An 18,695-nucleotide genomic window follows, 5' to 3' on the forward strand; every position below is an offset into this window, starting at 1 on the left:
AAAAGCTATATCGAAGCACTCATGAGCATAGGCGAATGATTACCATTCTTGCCAACCGGATAGCACTATTTTTTTTAACGTAAACGGGGGTCAATTTCCCATTTAGAATAAAACAATTGAGCAGTTTAAATATTTTTTCAATTTTTGCCGACTGCTAAAGTATCATTTTGAGAGCTTTCTACACCATTGGGAGCTCTAGCCGAGTATTTATGAGCGTAGACGAATGATTAACACTCTCTTCAACTGTTTGACACCTATAATGGAGCGGTCTAATATTGACACTTATTGGCTACACTAGCACAAGACGGACAGAAGAAATATTTCTCTCTCCTCACTCACCAGTATCCAGAGAAGGCAAAAGACCGCGATTCTTCTCCCCATGATTTTATCCATGTCCGATCCGCGCGAATAGTGTGTAGTCCTTGTCCCCTGGCTTGCCAGCCGCACAAGGGCGGCGGAGAATATCCAAACGGCTGATAATCACGTGCTGGTGTAAAAAAACCGCGGCTGATTTATGAAACTGCAGTCGAATAGGTAGGTATAAGAATACTAGGGTGAGAATAAAGCTGGTGGTTAAGGATTATGCCTTCAACCCGCAAGAGCACTGTTGGGGTTGGGTATCCGATTGTTGAGTACGGGTTTTTTTACATCACTCCAGGAGTGCACTCGAAAAAGGTTCGCGAGAGAATCCCATCGGCGGTGTGTTGGGGGAGCAGAGGCAAACTTGCTCGCTCCCTCTTGTGGAGAGGAAGAAACTTTTTATACTCTTCTTTCGCTCAAGTCCCCAACGGTTTGAACTGTACCGGCGAGGTGAGAAGACAATTATTCTTTCTTTCAACGCCTCATTTTTTTTCTCTTCTCCCCACGAAGATGTTCGACGGTCCAGCTGTAAGAAGGTCCCTCTCTATACACCCAATCAAAGGGACGGTAAATCTTCAACGAGGATAGAATTTTGTAGGATAGGTTGTACACAACTTCATCTAAACTTAGTTCTTTCTAGTTCTGTTCTTCAAATGACGAAGCTAGGTGAAGTAAGTGTCGCTGAAGGGACAAACGTATCCTAGAAACACAGTTGTTATCCTCAAGGTGATGGTTTGAGCTGGTAGAATTATATGAAGTACTATGAGTTATTTTTATATCCTTGTCTAAATCCTGATGAAACAGTACCTAGCATCCACATGCTTTACTCCGGTATTACAGTATTCACAATCCTAATGAAATGAATTGCACCGGCAATGACAAAAAACTTAGCAACCTTTAATCATAGAAGGAGTGAGTACTTGGTTGGCCGACAGGATCACTTGGCAATTTTTATTCAATACCACGTTTTATTCTTCTGCACACGGAACCCTTATGAGCTGATCTTGATCAAGGGTGATACTATTTTACACTTTTGCCGCAAACACAGTGGTAGTCTATTTAGGGATGCGGAATTCCGGAAACGTTTAATTACATTTCTTCCATATCCTCACTTTTTTATTCTTTACCAAGCGAAATTTTCAAGAGAAAAACCACGCGAGATTATATTGTGTCTTCTCGATGCTTTAGGCGAAGGTGAAGACTGCTCTACCGGAACATCCGAATCCGCGGTTATCACTAGCTCTTCCTACGGTGTTCGCTACACTATACCGCTTTTAAAATCACTGGCCTCTCAAGAGTCAGTGGAGTTCAGGAGATGGTTCAAGAAGCACGCTATCTGCAGCTCAATCTTCAGGGAACCAAGGAAGATCCTTCAAGCGAGTGCTCCAAAAGGGAAATGGAAGAAATCTTCGCACCACCAAATTTTATTCTTAAAACCACGAAGATCTCTCACGGGTCCGCACAGGTGGAGATACGCTTCAGGGGAGAGTTTTACCGCCTGATAAAAGTGGTCTGTGACTGAGCGTATCCTTAATGGGAAGCAAAGATGATACTCCACCCTTGTACTCCACCAATTTGAAGGAATACGTCTCCACACCACCAAAATTTATTCTTCGGACCACGAAGATCTCATGGGTCAGCCCAGCTGGAGATACGCCTGATCTGCCGCGTGATGAAAGCGGTCTGCGTTGACTTGATGGGAAGCAAGGATGATTCTTCACCGGGGTACTCCACCAGTTTGAAGATGACTCCGTAGTACCCAAATTTTTTCCTTCAAACCACGAAGACCTCACGGGGACCAGCTGGAGATTCGCCTCACACACTGCGACGTGAGCTTAGTCGTCCGTGCCTCAGCGGTTGCCTCAGGGGAAGCACGGACAAATCTTCCGGAGCACCCGCGTTCGCCACTCAACCCGGGTAGACTGCACCTCACCCTCAGAGGTCCAATTGCGAACTGCTCTGTCTCTCTCCTCTCTCCCCACCTCCCCAACTCTTCCCCTACTTCCCCCTCCCACCGCCGGCGGCGCCACTCTCCTCCTTCGCGCACTTCTCCATCTCGACCCACTCCACTCAAACTTCCCCTCCACTCCTACCTTTCCTCTCAACGCCTCCCACCCCTCCCATCCTTAAAGCGGGTTCCTTTAAGGTGGTTGAAGCCGTAATCTGTGGTCTCTGGAAAGCCATGTTAATGACCGAATGACAATGTAAGATGGATGGACAGTGGTAGAATATGATGCTCACATAGGCGGATTTAGGGGAGGGGGGCACGTGTCCCCCCTAAAACGCTCACAAAATAGACAAGATTTTAAATAATTTTAACATTACGTCCGTTTTGCTTTGTGTATTCCGGAGCCTCAATTATCCAAGCCTTCAGCTCAAGTCAAGAAGACAGATTTGCCAATTATTGGTCATTCCCTAGTCAGCACTCGAAAAAAAGCATCGCCAAAGTGGGAAAGGAGCTCGAAAAATATCGTTTTTATATATAGTTAAACTTAATGACATTAAAATTTTAATAATTTTATTACCAAAATAAAGAGAGTATTTCGTACAGTGATTGAGGACCTTAAAAGCCAAGGGGAGTTTATTTTTGTGCAAATTTATTTTTGGAGGTAAGTACAGATAATGGCTAGTGGGTTACACAATATGGTTGAAACAAAGACTTACATGTAAATAACTGAATCTATTTGTATATTCTTATCAATGATTCACTTGTATCCATTTACCACAGCAGTGAAACAAAAATATAAAAAATTAACTCAACCCCTTTGACTTCTAAGGTCCTCAATTGTTGTATGTAGTTTTCAATCGCAAATACGAGAAGATCGTTTGTTTGTCAGACCCTTGTGAACCCCCCCAAAAATATCCTGGATCCGCCGTTGATACGCGAATTTAGAACACCACAGAAAACTACAAGGCAATAAGAGTAAATTTTATGCATCAGGCAAGCGAACTCGCTAGAAGAAGATTGCTTATGGACGAAGCGGCAAGCGGGGAACCGATAGGAGGAAGTGTAGGATATGGGGCGAAGAGGAAGGGGAAGTGTGAGTGGCAAGGGAGTATCCGCCCGGGGCAGCTGATCGCGCGGAGGAAGACACTCTCCGCACTCCGGCAAAGGAGATGACTGGGGAGGAAATGGAGAGATATGAAGTGAGAAACTTGGGAAGGGAAGTGGATGGAAATGACCACGGACATCAGGGAGAAATCGGGTCGCAGGCAATTTTTGTCGACAGTGGGATGTTATCAAAGCTTTGTATGCAGGGCAATCGCTCTAAGCCATCGAAGTTCACACCCTCGCCCCCTCAGTGATTCAACCGATATGCTGGTTGGAGTAAGTGAGGTTAGAGCTCACCCTTGACTAGGACACTGGCATGCGAATTTTGCACGTTTAAGGTAGGGAGGCCATTCTCTTGTTCTGTAGGCCACCGAATTTATATTTGCTGCTATGGGGAAAGCCAGAGCATTAACCAGGATCCGCCCAAAATAATTTTTTTTAAATATTAATACTTGATATGTTAGGGATATGATAAGGACCTCTTTTTTTTCTACACTCTAAAAATTGCATTGAATGATTTTGTAGTTTCCGAGATACAGGCTGTGGCATAAATGCCGCACTGGGTGGATCTGAAATCTTTTGGTTCAAGGTAATACTTCCCCAAATGAAGCAAATGTTTTTGCTACAGAGTTCATTTAAATGGTCAAAAACATTTTAAACGCGCATTTCTTTTGCACACATCATTATTTATGTACACTATTGACAAGTTTTTATTTAAATTTAAAGAGTTTATATTTTAGGAATATTTATGGAAAATTTAGTTATAATTTCCAGTGTTTCATTGCCCGCGATTCATGAATTTTTCGATGAGAAGCGAAGTGTTTTTAAAAGTATAAATTTTCTGGAAATTGTCAATGTTATTTCAAACACGTGTGGTATATTTAAAGGTATAATGTTTATATTACAAACTTGTCCAATGCATATCTGGCAAAATCATTTTTACATACTTATAAAGCTTATGGATTAGTTGAAGGTATATTTAAATAATATCTTTACGTGGCGAGTAGGTGAGACGATTAAAAAAGCATATTCCCAATTTTGGAAAATACATAGAATAAATGCATACTTGGAAAATACTTCCTCAACGCGTAAAATTATAATATGACATCAAATTGAATGAAATATGCATTAATTTGTTTCAAATTAACTAAAGATTGAATTGGAGTTGAATGCCGATGTATATCTAAGTACGGTAAACGGAAAAGCAATATTAGCCCATTAACATGTGACGCATAAAGCTCCATTTATTCAACTAAAAACAGAAAAACGTGTCTATTCTGAAACTCAACTAACTAACCCTAACTAAAACTAACGTAACTCACTGCAAAATAAAATTGTTGAAAACTTGCGAAGGGTATTTCTTGGAGCATCGTGAGCTTAGAGTTCACTTTTTGCGATAAAAGTTCGCTCCATCATTCCCTCAGTAATTTAACTAAGGCATTGGTTTGAATGGGTGAGGTTAGAGCTCACCCTGGACTGAGCCAACGGGGAATGAATTTCAGGCGTCCAGGGAAGTGGGGTCAGCATCTTCCTCTATAGGTGACTGGTTGAGATTATGGAAACCTTATGCTCTAATGCAAGTGGCATTGAAAAAGAAATGTGATGTAACTTATAGAGGGATGCACTAGGAGCGTTTCAATGACAGCGATAGCTTATCTCATCAAAGTTCACTACCTCATTCACTCTCTGATACCACCAGTTGGTTGGTTTGAGTTGGTAAGGCTTGAGATCACCCGAGACTAGGATACAGGCATGTTAATTTCACAAATATTTAATGTTGAGGGAGTGCGGCATTTTCTTTTCTTATAGGCGATGATTCTAGGGACGGAAAAAGATGGGTCTATTTTTCAAATTTTATTGCAGTAGACAGCAAAAATGAAATTGGTGGAAACTAGTAGATTACCCTCGTAGCTTTGTATGGATAGCGCTCGATTTTTGCCAGCGAAGATCACTTCTTCATTTATTTAGAGATATAACGCGAAAAGCGATTAAATGTATAAGAGAAGAGGTCACATTTCACTCAGCCAAGCATGAATTAATTTAACCGCAACCAATGAAATAATAACCGAAAGTGAAGAAGTGGACTTTTAGGTATTTTAGCAGTATTATTCCGGATACAGAGATAAAAAGGCTATAATACAAAGGGCTAGTGTGCGCTCAATCTTTTAATGTTTTCGCTTAAAATCTCGCGGTAAAATTATTCACATACATAGTAACAAATGAATACTGTCATAGTAAAATATCGTTGCTACCCCACAATTTAAAACGACGTAGCTGTTTTAAATATCACCAGCGCTCTGCACTTTATCTGGGAAATTGGTTATTAATCGATACATAATGTAAAAGAATGGACTACGCTACACTTTAAAAGGACATAACTGCTGAAGTTGCAGTGCTGTTAAAGTGACAGGTATTTTATTCACTACATGACGGATTTTTATTTAATTCTTGTCAAACGCACGCATGTGTTGACAAATTCACTGATATTGTAACTCACAGACGTATTTAATTAATTATATTAACTAATCAGAAAATATTATTTATCTATTAAACAATATCTAGGAATTAATCAAAGAAACTATGAAGAGCTTACTAAATATCAATTTTATTTTAAATTACCTAGTCGATTTACCTAAGTGTATCAATGACCTTTATGAGACTGATGGCTATAAAGATACCGTTTCTTCAGCATTAGGAAACCGAGCAGTAAACTTTTGACATCATGGTGCATTGCATAGTTAGATAAGATACCCAAATAAACGAATATGTACACCAAAGGATGAAGTCCGCCATGAAAAAATATTTGACTTAGCCGGGATTCGAACCTGGATCTCCCGATTGCCAGTTAGGTGTGTTAGCCAGTTACATCATTTTCTCAAAGCCATTTTCTCAAAGCGAACTTCGGGATGGTCTTACAGAGCAAGACGATGGTCTGCAGTGCAGATAAACGGAGTCTACTTTACGTCTTTTTACTAAATGACCACATATTGTGTTGCCAATTTTGCATACAATAATTATTCGCATTTCGAATCCATGAGAGAATCTGAAAAGTTGTTCATTTATTTATGAATCTCATGAAAGAATGGATACTATTATCCTGTGCAGCGTGAAAAAACACCACGTCCTGTATCAGTGATATGGTCGAAAGGATAGTGCTTACCGGATGTCATCAGCTCAAATCCCTCAAATGGTCCAGTGCTCCCGAAAGAGCGAGTGAATCAATCGCCACTTATTCTCCGTTAAGGCCTGCGGACGACGTTATCATCGCCTCGACCGATCCATTAACATTTTTCAGCCGAAAACGGATGATTGATGATTAATAGTTTCGCCGCGATTAACAAATTGAGACCTCTTTCTACGTCAGCGGATTACGTTGAGGTTGATGGATGACGACCAGGCGAGGGTATTGGGAAAGATATCTCTTCGCGGTCAACGGGCAACAAAGGCAGGAAGTGGTCGCATCCATAGTAGGTACGCCCTTGCGCTCTGAGTCCCTCACTCCAACGAAAACTTTGCCATTTCCCGTGGCCAAGGTCTCTAGCTCGGAACACTAGAAACTCTATGTTGCCAGAAGTTTGGAGACTGATGACACCGAAGTGGCGCAACGTAGCCACACAAACGACCCAAGTTCTTAAGCGAAGTCTACTTGACGTACCCCGAACAAATACGTACGTACAGTGACGCCGAATGGGCACTTATTTTTGTACTTGACACTACTTGACGTATTAAAAAAAAATACTCATCAAACGTGCGAACGTGTTTCCAAATGGACTGGTATTGTTATTCACATTTTTATTCAAATAATTATATTAAAAGACCAAAAATAATTAAAAATACTTTAACGAAGTCTATTTGGCGTATTTTTATCAAATAGGTACGTACCTTGTTGTCCAATTGACAGTTATTTTTATTCTCTACTTGATTAATTTTTATAAAACATTTGTCACACTTATGTACGTGTTGCCAAATTGACTAATACCTTAATAAAAATTTTATTCAATTTATCATTAAAGTTAATTATTATTAAGCATTGCTATGAAGACCAATGACTCCTTATATGGTCCACATAACTACATAAACGAGCCAAAGAACTAAGCGAAGTCGGTGCACTCGATGCATTTTGATCAACCATGTACGTACAGAGTTGCCAAATCGATTGTTATTTTTATTAAATCTACTAAATTAAGCAAGAAAAAATAATTTTTTCGAACTAATAAGTATGGTTTGGATCAATTTCATGTTAAATGAGTGCATTCATCGAGAAATATATGAAAATAAAGAACCTTTAATAGGCAGACTGCCATGCACAAACGCTGCCTCTGCTAGCATAAGGAATCCGTAATGTAAAGACCAATGACTGCAAATATAGTGCGCATATCTACATAGGCTACCCAAGTAAGCGAGTTATACTTGGGGAGTTTTTATCAAATACGTTCCTACAATAGTACCAATAAGACGCATTTTTTAATTCCAATTCCGAAATAAAAAAATAATGTTTTCAAAACATTGAAACAGGGCTTGAATCAATGAAGAGCTTACTGAATATTAATATTATCGTAAATTCTCTTTATAGCATATTATTTGGTTCTCTTTAGCATCAAGTTTCATTAACAATTAACAATGCGACGCAAAATCTGTAGAATTCACTTTTAAGTGAACACACGCGAGATAATACCTCGGTATTAGTTTCATAATTCACATAATTGCATTTAATATATACGAGAAGCGCTGGATTTCTATTAATTTTTAAATTATCTAGCAATGGATTTACAAGATGTATCTCTCGAATGTATTATTTAGAAATAATTTATCAATAAGTGTTTTGTAATCCGGCCAATTTTTAGCTTACTGATGACCTTTCATTGGCTGATAGCCGGACCCCTGTATAACTGATATAACCCTGTATAGGCTGATAGCAACCCTGCATCTTCGACATTAGGAAATTTGGGTTTCATCATTGGAGCAAAAGCCTTAAATAATGGATTAACAAATATATATGCATTGGATATAATTATTTAGATGCAATTAAATCATTTTCCTTATCTTAAGCGATTATCACATTGTCCCAGACATTAAGAATAAAATTGTGCACTGAAGCCTCTGTGGCTCAGTAAACTTATTTATGCATGTACGAAATTCCTGCTGCGAGAAGCAGCTGCAAAATATTGTGACAATTTTCTTACATTGATTATGAAACGATGCAAGGCATAGTGATTTTATCAAATACGTTCAATTCAAATAAAAAAAATTAGCCTCTGAATTTAATAAATACTTAAACAAAATTTTTGAATGTGCAAAAGTAAAATACAATTATGAGATGTCAAAACCCCTGTGCTAATAAAAGTGAGTTGAATTCCTTTTACACAGAACCAGTGGTGCCAATTGAAATAGTAAAATTAGTTAAAAATCTTTCGTGCAATAAGTCCCCTGGACATGATGGTATAAATGTTTGAATGTTGAAATTAATCATTGATGATGTTGCTCCTGTGTTCGCTCACGTCTGTAATTTAAGTTTTATCAATGGCGTATTTCCGAGCCCTTTGAAGAAAGCTGTTGTATTACCAGTGCATAAAAAAGGGGACAGACAACAAATAACGAATTACCGACCGATATCTCTTTTGTCTGTATTTGCAAAAATTCTAGAGAAACTTGTTAAAAGCCGCCTTCTGAAATTCCTAGACAAGACCAAATTTTTTTAGTGAAAATCAGTTTGGATTCAGGCATGGATTGGGAACTGAAGGTGCTCTAGAGAAGCATATGACCGAAGTATACAATTCAGTCAATTCAAGCTCGCGAACTATTGGGTTATATCTAGACATAACGAAGGCATTTGATACACTCTCGCACAAAATACTGCCAATGAAACTTGCGCAAGCTGGAATACGAGGATTATCACTGAAGTGGTTCGAAAGTTATTTGTCGACGAGATCAGAATGTGTAAAAGTAAATAATTGTTTTAGTGAATATGTTACAATTGAGACGGGAGTACCACAGGGCTCTGTCTTAGGACCTATTCTGTTTTTGATTTACGTAAACGATTTATGTGAAAATAAATTCAATGGTGAACTCACAGCCTTTGCTGATGATATAGCACTGTGCTACTCAGCTCCCAATTGGAGTTGTGCTGAAGTGCTTGTTAAAGAGGATCTATGTTTCTTGCGAAAATGGTTTAATTTCAATAGGTTAGAGTTAAGTGAAAAGACGAAGTTTATGTTCTATGACATATGTAATACAAGTATTTTTAATGGTAAACTCATATTTCATTATACAAATTGTTTCAATTGTGTCTGTAACTGTCCAGTCATTGATAGAGTGAGTGAAATGAAATACTTGGGAGTAATTCTGGATAGTAATCTACGCTGGGATGAACAATTACTTACTGTAAACAATTGCTTTAGAAGTGTCTTGTCCAAATTTTACTACCTACGAAGAAAATGTCCTCTTCCGGTTAAAAAAATCATTTATCATGCCCTTGTTCATTCCAAACTTTCTTATGGTATAATCTGCTGGGGCAGTGCATACATGAGCACATTTAAGTGTGCACTCATTTTGCAAAAAAAAGTGATTAGGGTAATACTGTCTAAAAATTACTATGAGCACTCATTTCCGTTGTTTGTGGCCCTAAATGTGTTGCCACTGATGCATTTGTATTTATTCAAAGTGATTAAATTGCTTTTTGCCAGAAGTGGAAATATGCCGAGTGTAAGTGACAAATATAAATATAATTTAAGGAATGAGTCATTTATCGTTGCAAATAGACCCAAGTTAACTGTATATAAACGCTGTTTTATTTACATGGGGCCAAAATTATTTCATCTACTGCCCGCCAGAATTAAAAAAATTAAAACCACAAATGTCATGTTGAGACTTGCTAAAGACTGGCTCTTCTCGCAAGAAAAAGTTGAAAATTTATTTTGATGTTATTTACATAAAACATAATGTATCATGTACAGCAATATCATGTTATTGGCATACATTTTGTTACTTGATGGTGGCTCAATTCTGGTCCTATGACCTTCGAGAACACCTAAAGCTCCTTCTCTTTTTTCATTGTATTAAGATGTAAAAAACAAATGTAGGAGTAATAAATTATTATTATTATTATTTGGACCTGCTTAGCATAGACTCGAAATCGATTGAGGATCCGTAGTTTATGACTATGTGAATGAAGATATCAATATTCATCACGCTTAAATGGGTGAAAAAGGTAAACACATAGTATAAATTAACATTCACAAAAGGAAAAAAATAATGTTTAACTTTGGTCATAGTCTAATTTCAATTAGTTATAAAAATATATAGTTTAATTTTGGTAACTACCAGGCAGCTGTAACCAGCAGTTACCAGGTAACAAATATGCCTAGAATTAGAATTACCTATATACAACTAGAATTGAACATGCTACAAGAATGAAATTGAATCACAAAAACGAGATATAGCAGTTTCCCTTCAAAAAATAACAGTATAAAAATGCGATCAGAGACTAAATTCTTTCTTGATGAGCCATCTTCGTTCATAGCAATGAATGAAAACATATTGTTAACTCTCAAAGAGGCCAAAAAAAATTACACCCGGAAAATCGGATAATATAATATATCATGAATTATATAATATATTTTTAGAATGACCTTTTTGATTATTTTTAAGATCCTCCGGAGGAAACTATAGCAATAAAAGCAAATCCCATCGAAAGAAATTAGAAAATTTGATCCCCAAAAATGATTCTAAGAGATAATAAAAGTGAGAAAAACGCGGGTCGCTTTGGCTCGAGCAAGGGAGATTAACCAGAAAATAAATAAGGTCTTAATTGACGTCAACCCCAAAGCACTACACTCCCTTTTCCCTAAAAACTGAATTTAAATTTCCGCCTGTGTGCTCAGGGAAGAGTGGTCAACTTTTTCCACTTATGCCGTCTAGAATAAAAAAGGTTAAGGGTAAATTCGGGGACAAATTCCAACAAAAAAAATAACTCCAACGTACAGCGAGGCTTGAAAACGTGATTTCCCTTTACTCAGTCCACTGAAATCACTGTTAGGTAAACTCCATGAGTATTATTGTTTTTTTTAATACTACTTCCAGTGCAGCTCTACGTTGAATAAGTCATTAAAATGGCCCCTCTCTGACTCCCGAAATGAAAATGTAGCCAACTAATTAGCTGTCGTATTTTATCACGGCAACATATTATCCCATATATACCGCCAAAAAGGCACTGAATTCATTAATGTTGCTAAAGCCTGGCGGCTATAATTTTATGACGAAAGAAATTCACAGAATTCAAGATCAGAGGACGTGTAAGCTTCCATGCAATGAGAATTGGGAAGAATGGTTTCATTGCTGAATTTCAGGCTCAATTTGCCTTTGAAAGTGAAATAAAATTATCCTTTTTACTTAGAATAATTATAAAGGTTAGCAATATTTATTTATGAAAAGCTATTATCCTCAAATGAAAATTCAATAAATTCAACGATTTTGGGAAGTATAAACTGGAAATACTCTATTCAACACCGCTGTAAAATAAAACTTACTAATGTCATCCATGCAATAGAAAGGAAATTACAAGATTTTGTTTTTTTTATAACCTCGTTCTACCTGCATATTCAGACCACATAATTGGAGGTATGTTCACTATACTTTGATAGTAAATATCATGAATTGCAGAGGTTATAAATTTGGAATAAAATAATATATAGCATCTTTTTCATTACAATGCCCCAATAGGGTAGTTTCCTTCATCAAAGAAAACGAAAGGCATTGATTGCGATTCGTTACCCACCATTAGTGTATTCATAATACACAAATTATTTGGTTTTAGAAATCCCAGTTTAGACGAATGGCAAGGGTCAAATTTTATCCTCATTTGAAAAAGGCCAGATTGGCGCCCATGCGATTCCACTCCGCATGACGTCACAGGGACCTAGTTTCTACACGAGAGGATAGGAGTTATACATCGTCTGAGGTTACCAATGCATGCATGAGGCACAGAGCTCAGGGAAACATGTCTTAATAATCACCTATTAAAACTGGCTAAGGTTGGAAAGTTTTCTTCGTTTGATAAGGTATTAATAATCCTTATTTAAGCCAAGCATTACCAGCTAGCAGGGCACTCAGCTACCTACTAGCATCCTGCGTCGTATCAGCGCTCAGAGCCTTGCCCCAAGGTCACCTCACTTGCGGCAGCGGGAACCAGAACGACGTCACACGGAGTTTTCCCGGCATTCATACTTACCCGTCGCGTTTTCGCGCGCTTGAAAATTTTCACTTTTCATTTGATCGCGAAAAATAGATATCGTCATTTAAAAATCTAAAAGCGTGAAATACGTACTCCAGGAGTAATAATCTTTCGATTAAAGCAATAAAAAAATAATAGGAAACCACCCTATTGATCTCGAAGGGGAAATAAAGTTACTGACTCTAATAAAAGACGTTACAATTGTTATCACGGAGATATTTCATGAACTATGAAAGTAATAATATATAAATAAAATACCTTTCATTAAAGTTCCGCCTTGCACTTTAAATCGTGTGATGTCATGTGGACATTTGACATTTTTGTCAAGTCCAATGGACTTGGTAAGAGCACCTCTGGAAGATAATTCACGCATACCTGAAAATAAAAGAAAAGATAATTAACATGCCATTTTCATTTATAAAATTCATGTTTCAATTTTAATCGAAGGTAAACGATGATAAAATACTTGAAGATGATAAAATAATTTTATACTTAACACATGAGGGTATTTTCTCTTAATATAGAATTCAGGTAGTTATCAACGGAATTCATAAAGTGCTCTGGAATTGAATATAATGAAAGCCATCACATTTATCACTTTGGGAAGGATTAATAAATCGTTAAAATATGCATACATTTTCATGCCAAAGAACAGCTTCAGAGGTTATTCGTTTATCATGCACATACATTTTTATGGCTTAAACTGTTAGTCACGAAATACGCGAAAAAAATCCAATCCCTTAATTTACTACTATATCCGGAAGTGAATTATCGATATTTTCACGTATATAAAATTCAGTTAAAGTTTTCTCCAGTAATTATATTGAGAATATTTTAAATATGATAACGGGAGATATTAATTAGAGTATATAGGTTGAAGGCGTTAAAATAATTGTTAAAGATAATTATAATTTACACAATAAAAACATATTGTATTTATGTATTACCTTTAAATATGCCAACGATGCCATTAAAATGGAGGTGAAATATTTATCAAAGGTCTCCATAGATACCTATTGGTCAATTTGCAGATGTAAGCACTCTAAGAGAAAATAAAAAGAAGGAAATTTACCATTTCAAAATAATTAGCTAATGACCAGGACTTTCAGTTTCCCTTATCACCGACGTTAAAATTAATTTGTCATCAAAAGACGATTGTATTAATTTCCTATATAGTAATGAAAAAATATGGCTAATTTGCAAATGATCAACAGTAAAGTTTTCACATTATTTGTGTGTAACGTTTTCGCTTAATGGTTTATATCCAACAATGTTATAATTCACACCTTTAATTTTGCAATAATACTTGAACAATTTCTATAAAAATAGATGTAGAAATTGTTAACAATTTCTATGAAAATAGATGTAGAAATTGTTAACAAATTCTATAAAAATAGATACAGAAATTGTTAAAGTATCATTGGAGAACAAAATTAAAGGTATGAAGAATATCAACCATTCGAAATTCGCAGAAATGTTTTTAAAATCATTCTTCTTTTAGAACTTACCGCGAGTATTCTGCTGGGAAGAGACACTGTAACCTGAGTTAGAGACAAGAATATTTGATAAGAAGAAAAGGACAAGTACCGAATATGAATTATAGATGGAATGAAAGAAGTGAGATTTATTTTGACATGAGAAGGGAATCATCAATAACAGACACTTTGTTACTTCCAAAAAATACCATACACACATTTTGCAGGAGCAACAAAGAGGTTGTTATAGATAATATGTATCCACCACGTACAAGGTTCAAGTTTCGATTGAATGAAAAGGGAATCTCAATGCGGTGGAGCAAAGAGCGCTGCTCGAAGGTGCTTTGTGTAGATAAATATTCCCTGGTAGAGTACTTCTATTTCCACATAAATAACTTTTTTGCTAATTACTTAAAGTTTGGTTTCAATATTTGATCAAAATTTGAATTTACAACGATTAACATAGTATATAGATATCATGTGAATTTTTGTCAAAAGAACACCTATATTACAACGATAATGTATTTTTTGTAAGCCTTTGGAGCCTATGAAAAACTTCTGTCTTCCAAATTAAATGGATAATAAAACAAAGCAGAGATAGCCAATTTTTCTTATCGTAAGTAGATAAATTATAATAAAAAGGTGTATTTATAGAAATTCTCGTGAAAGCGATGAGTTTCTCCGCTAATCAGAAGAACCATCCTAAGGACAATGTTTTCGCCGAAAATGGGAATAGGATACGTACATGAAAAACGATCATACGTAACCGTAGATTTTCTCGTAGGTTTTCTAGGAGATTAGTTTTCTCTGCCGTATTTGCAACCAAGGAAACGACTTCTCCAAATAGAGGTCGGGACAGATTTTTTTCCACTTCCCTCACGCATAAGTTTCGGCCCTAATTTTACCCGAAACTTCGTCGCTGATATATTTGCGACGACGCCGCCCGCGGTACTGCGTCCGGTTCTCCACGAAGCGGTCTCCACCCGCAGGCGACGGATAAATTTATTTTGGCATCGCGGAGACCAAGGAAAAGGAAATCCATGACCCACTACTGTCCGTCGCAAACGTATGGTCACTCCAAAACTCATCCTGCTAACTCGTCTCCTGACCATATAATCTCCCAACAGTTCGGGATCCGGTACAGAAAGACTTAATCCGTGAAATTAATAAACTACAAAGGAAAGCTGGGCGTTTTTTTTTAAATTGCTACGGGTGCACATAATGCGTTACACAAATGTTGAACAAATTAAGATGATGGCCGTTTGAGGCCAGGAGGCTGAGTTAGGCTTAGATTGCTTGAGCAATTGAAAAAAAGATATCTTTAAGAGCGACACGGAAAACATCATATTAGAACCCCAATATATTTCCAGGTCCTACATATTTTATCATTTTTAAAGGTATTTCACCGGCTGACATGACTAACAAGAAACCATCTTCTTAGTGATTAGAAATCTATGTATATGAAAAGTACGGTATCCACCTTAGGTGAAGGACAGTATAGGAATTCCTATATGAAGGAAAGAAATAACTCCTTAGGGTCGAGGAGAATAGGGTGGTTTCCTATTATTTTTTTATTGCCTAATTCGAAAGATCCTGGAGTACGAGTTACACACTTTTAGATTTTAAATGACGATATCTATTTTCGCGATGAAACGAATAGTGAAAAATTTCAAGCGCGCGAAAACGCGACGGCTAAGTAGGAATGATGGGAAAAAGTCCGTGTGACGTATTTCTGGTTCCCCCTGCCGCCTTCTGAGGTGACCTTGGGGCGAGGCTTGAGCGCTGATACGACGCAGGCTGCTAGCACGTAGCTGAGTACCCTGCTAGCTGGTAGCGCTTGGCTTAAATAAGGAATATTATTCCCCTATCAAACGAAGGAAACTTTCCGAACTTGTGTATTTTAAATGTGTGATTGCATTAGTAATCTCAGACGATGTAAAACTCCTATCTACTCGTATAGAAACTAGGTCCCTGTGACGTTACGTGGAGTGGAATCGCATTGGCGCCAATCTGGCCTTTTTCAAATGAGGTTAAAATTGACCGTTGCCATTCGTCTAAACTGGGATTTCTAAAACCAAATAATTTGTATATTATGAATACACTAATGGTGGGTAAGGAATCGCAATCATTGCATTTCGTTTTCTTTGATGAAGGAAACTACCCTATTGTTACCATTCAAGGTATTCTGCCCGCCAAGGTAAAGTATTTAGCAAATCACCACGGCCTTACTCCCTTTTTTCCCTCTTCACTTTAAGGGAAGGCCTGATTGATTTCATTCTACGCATAAATCCTAGATCACATGTTACCTTCCCTCGCTCAAACAATATTCTTCTCTTCACTTACCCGCTCAATTAAAAACAATCTCCTTTGACTCAAAAGAGAGCCTTGGCCACCATATCAAGTAATTCCTCGTTTCTCATATTCTCCGTTCGCTTCAACTTCTCCATTCTTCTCTAGACCCATGTTTCGAAGGCTTCCGTCTTCCTGTTATCTATATTTAGCGTCTACATTTCCACACCTTGGGCTGATATGACGAGTCCATCTCGGTATGTACTTCCGATACCAAGTCGCACCATGACGAGTGTACCTCGTCATCAGATTTTGATTAAAGGGAAAAATGTATAAATTTAGAGAGTTTAATACTGCTAAAACATCCATAATGTACATAAAGAAGTCATATTTTATGAAATATGTTGCACTGGAAGTAATAAATTGATTTCATACGAGTAGCGATACTTGTGTTCTCAATGTACCGGCTTAACTAGGCACTTTAAAATATGAAATTGTTATTATTATTAAAGTATTCTCGCGATTAAGGTAGGTTTCCATGCAGTGCTTAAGAAGAAATCCGGAAGGCTCCTCTTTCATCATGCACTTCCCTCTTCAATTCACAATAAGACATACTCCCTTTCAATCTATAATAATAATCACCTAATATTTCACTATTCTAAGTTGATTACTAACTACAAAATATCATTTCACTACCTACCATCCCATTTAAAAAGAACCACAGAGAAATTAAATAAAGGAGGTGAGTACGATATTCAGAATATAGAATGATATGGAACTGGTTAAAGCGATATTTCTCATAATACACTCGCAACTGGTTCCTTCTGTCTTGAATTCTTGGTAGCAAAATTTTCTGTCCACTGACATGAGACACGGAGGCTGCTCACTAGGCTTAGATTGCGTGAAAAATTGAGAATGGATATCTTTAAAAGCGACACGGAGAACATAATATTAGAGCACCACAATATTTCCAGGTTCGACAGAAGCGATAAATTAAGAGATATGTTTTGCCGAACGGATAGATATGCGAATTCGTTCTTCCCCCGAATCATAAAGGACTTAAATAAACGATAGTCCCAAACTCGTTGGAGCACTTCATTTTTTTATAGTTGTAAACGGCTGGTGTCCTAACACCCCCTGCCAAACCCTCTTTTAGGCGGCTTGCGGGGTATTATGTAGATGTAGACCCCCTAGACTATGTGAGATCTTAGATCAGTGTCTCACGTCTCCCTATTCAGAAGTCTGTATGCTTGCCGTTATGAAAAACAAGCTGTAGACAACATTTTTATTCGTCCTGTTTGCTGTCTAAGAAGTGTGCAGACGTATTGGATATTTTTACGGCAATTGACCCTGTCTCGAATTCACTGAAAATGCGGATAAGGGAAATACCACATATTCCGAGACGAAATATCACTTCCTGTAAGAAGCTTGATTATGACAACAGTAAACGTGCCTTTTTGTCTCTGTGAATACAATACCTTAAAATGTGGATCACTTAGAGTAAGCAAAATCCAATATGTCACCAGGAAACTGGCGGTTATCCATCAAACCTCATGATTATATGAATACAATGTTTTCTTAAATCAAGAAGAAATGTTTTTTATCCTCACAATAAAGGCGTGATTCTAGGAAAAGTTTATCATGAGAATCTTTAATTAATAATTCAATACAGCAATCAGGTACTGAAAATAACTGGGAACATTCTTAAAAATAGATCTAGGAAAGTAATCTTATCTAACAAATTACTTGTTAAACATAACATGACACTATTCAACATCGAGAGATTATTCTTAATTTTAAAATGTTGTGGTGCCGCTATAGTCATAACGCGACCCCATACTAGATTAATAAAATAGTATTTGAGTGATCCAATTTTTACATTTAACGAGGGCTTAATGATTTCATAAAATATTTTTTTCAGTGTAAATGATTGTGCTATTTCCATATGATAAATACAAAACGGAAAAACACCGGTAAAACTGGAATGATGCATCTTCTAAAAATTATTTTTCTCCGAATTCGCGAAGAATTTCTTCCCCATTCAAAAGCTACCTTTACCGATACATCACCTCTAAAAATAATGCCACCCTCTCCATCCTCGAGTAAGTTCAGTTCTAGCGCACCTGGAATCGGCACGCTACATTTCACGTGCTCCGTGAGCAATTAAGCCGAGGAGGAATACCGTGTGAGACGGGGTGTCGCGGGGCCGTAGGAAGACCGAGTGCGCGGCGCCGTCGATATACACATTCGGGGTCGACTTTTGCAAATGACTCCTCGCGCGCTCCGACGC

General features: G+C 37.3%; 1 protein-coding gene across 2 annotated transcripts in view; it reads right to left on the reverse strand.

Annotated features, from left to right (window-relative positions):
• LOC124168962 (ADAMTS-like protein 4) overlaps positions 1-2,299 on the reverse strand; it is a 266,487-nt gene extending 264,188 nt beyond the window's left edge. For both annotated transcript variants that reach the window (XM_046547384.1, XM_046547383.1), the window contains exon 1: positions 340-2,299. In XM_046547384.1, the coding sequence (XP_046403340.1) occupies positions 340-393 (54 nt within the window). In that variant the 5' untranslated portion in view covers positions 394-2,299. The remainder of the gene's footprint in view (positions 1-339) is intronic.
• Positions 2,300-18,695: the final 16,396 nt, after the last annotated feature.

The sequence above is a fragment of the Ischnura elegans genome, chromosome 12 (genome assembly GCF_921293095.1).
Source record: "Ischnura elegans chromosome 12, ioIscEleg1.1, whole genome shotgun sequence".
Classification (NCBI taxonomy): domain Eukaryota; kingdom Metazoa; phylum Arthropoda; class Insecta; order Odonata; family Coenagrionidae; genus Ischnura; species Ischnura elegans.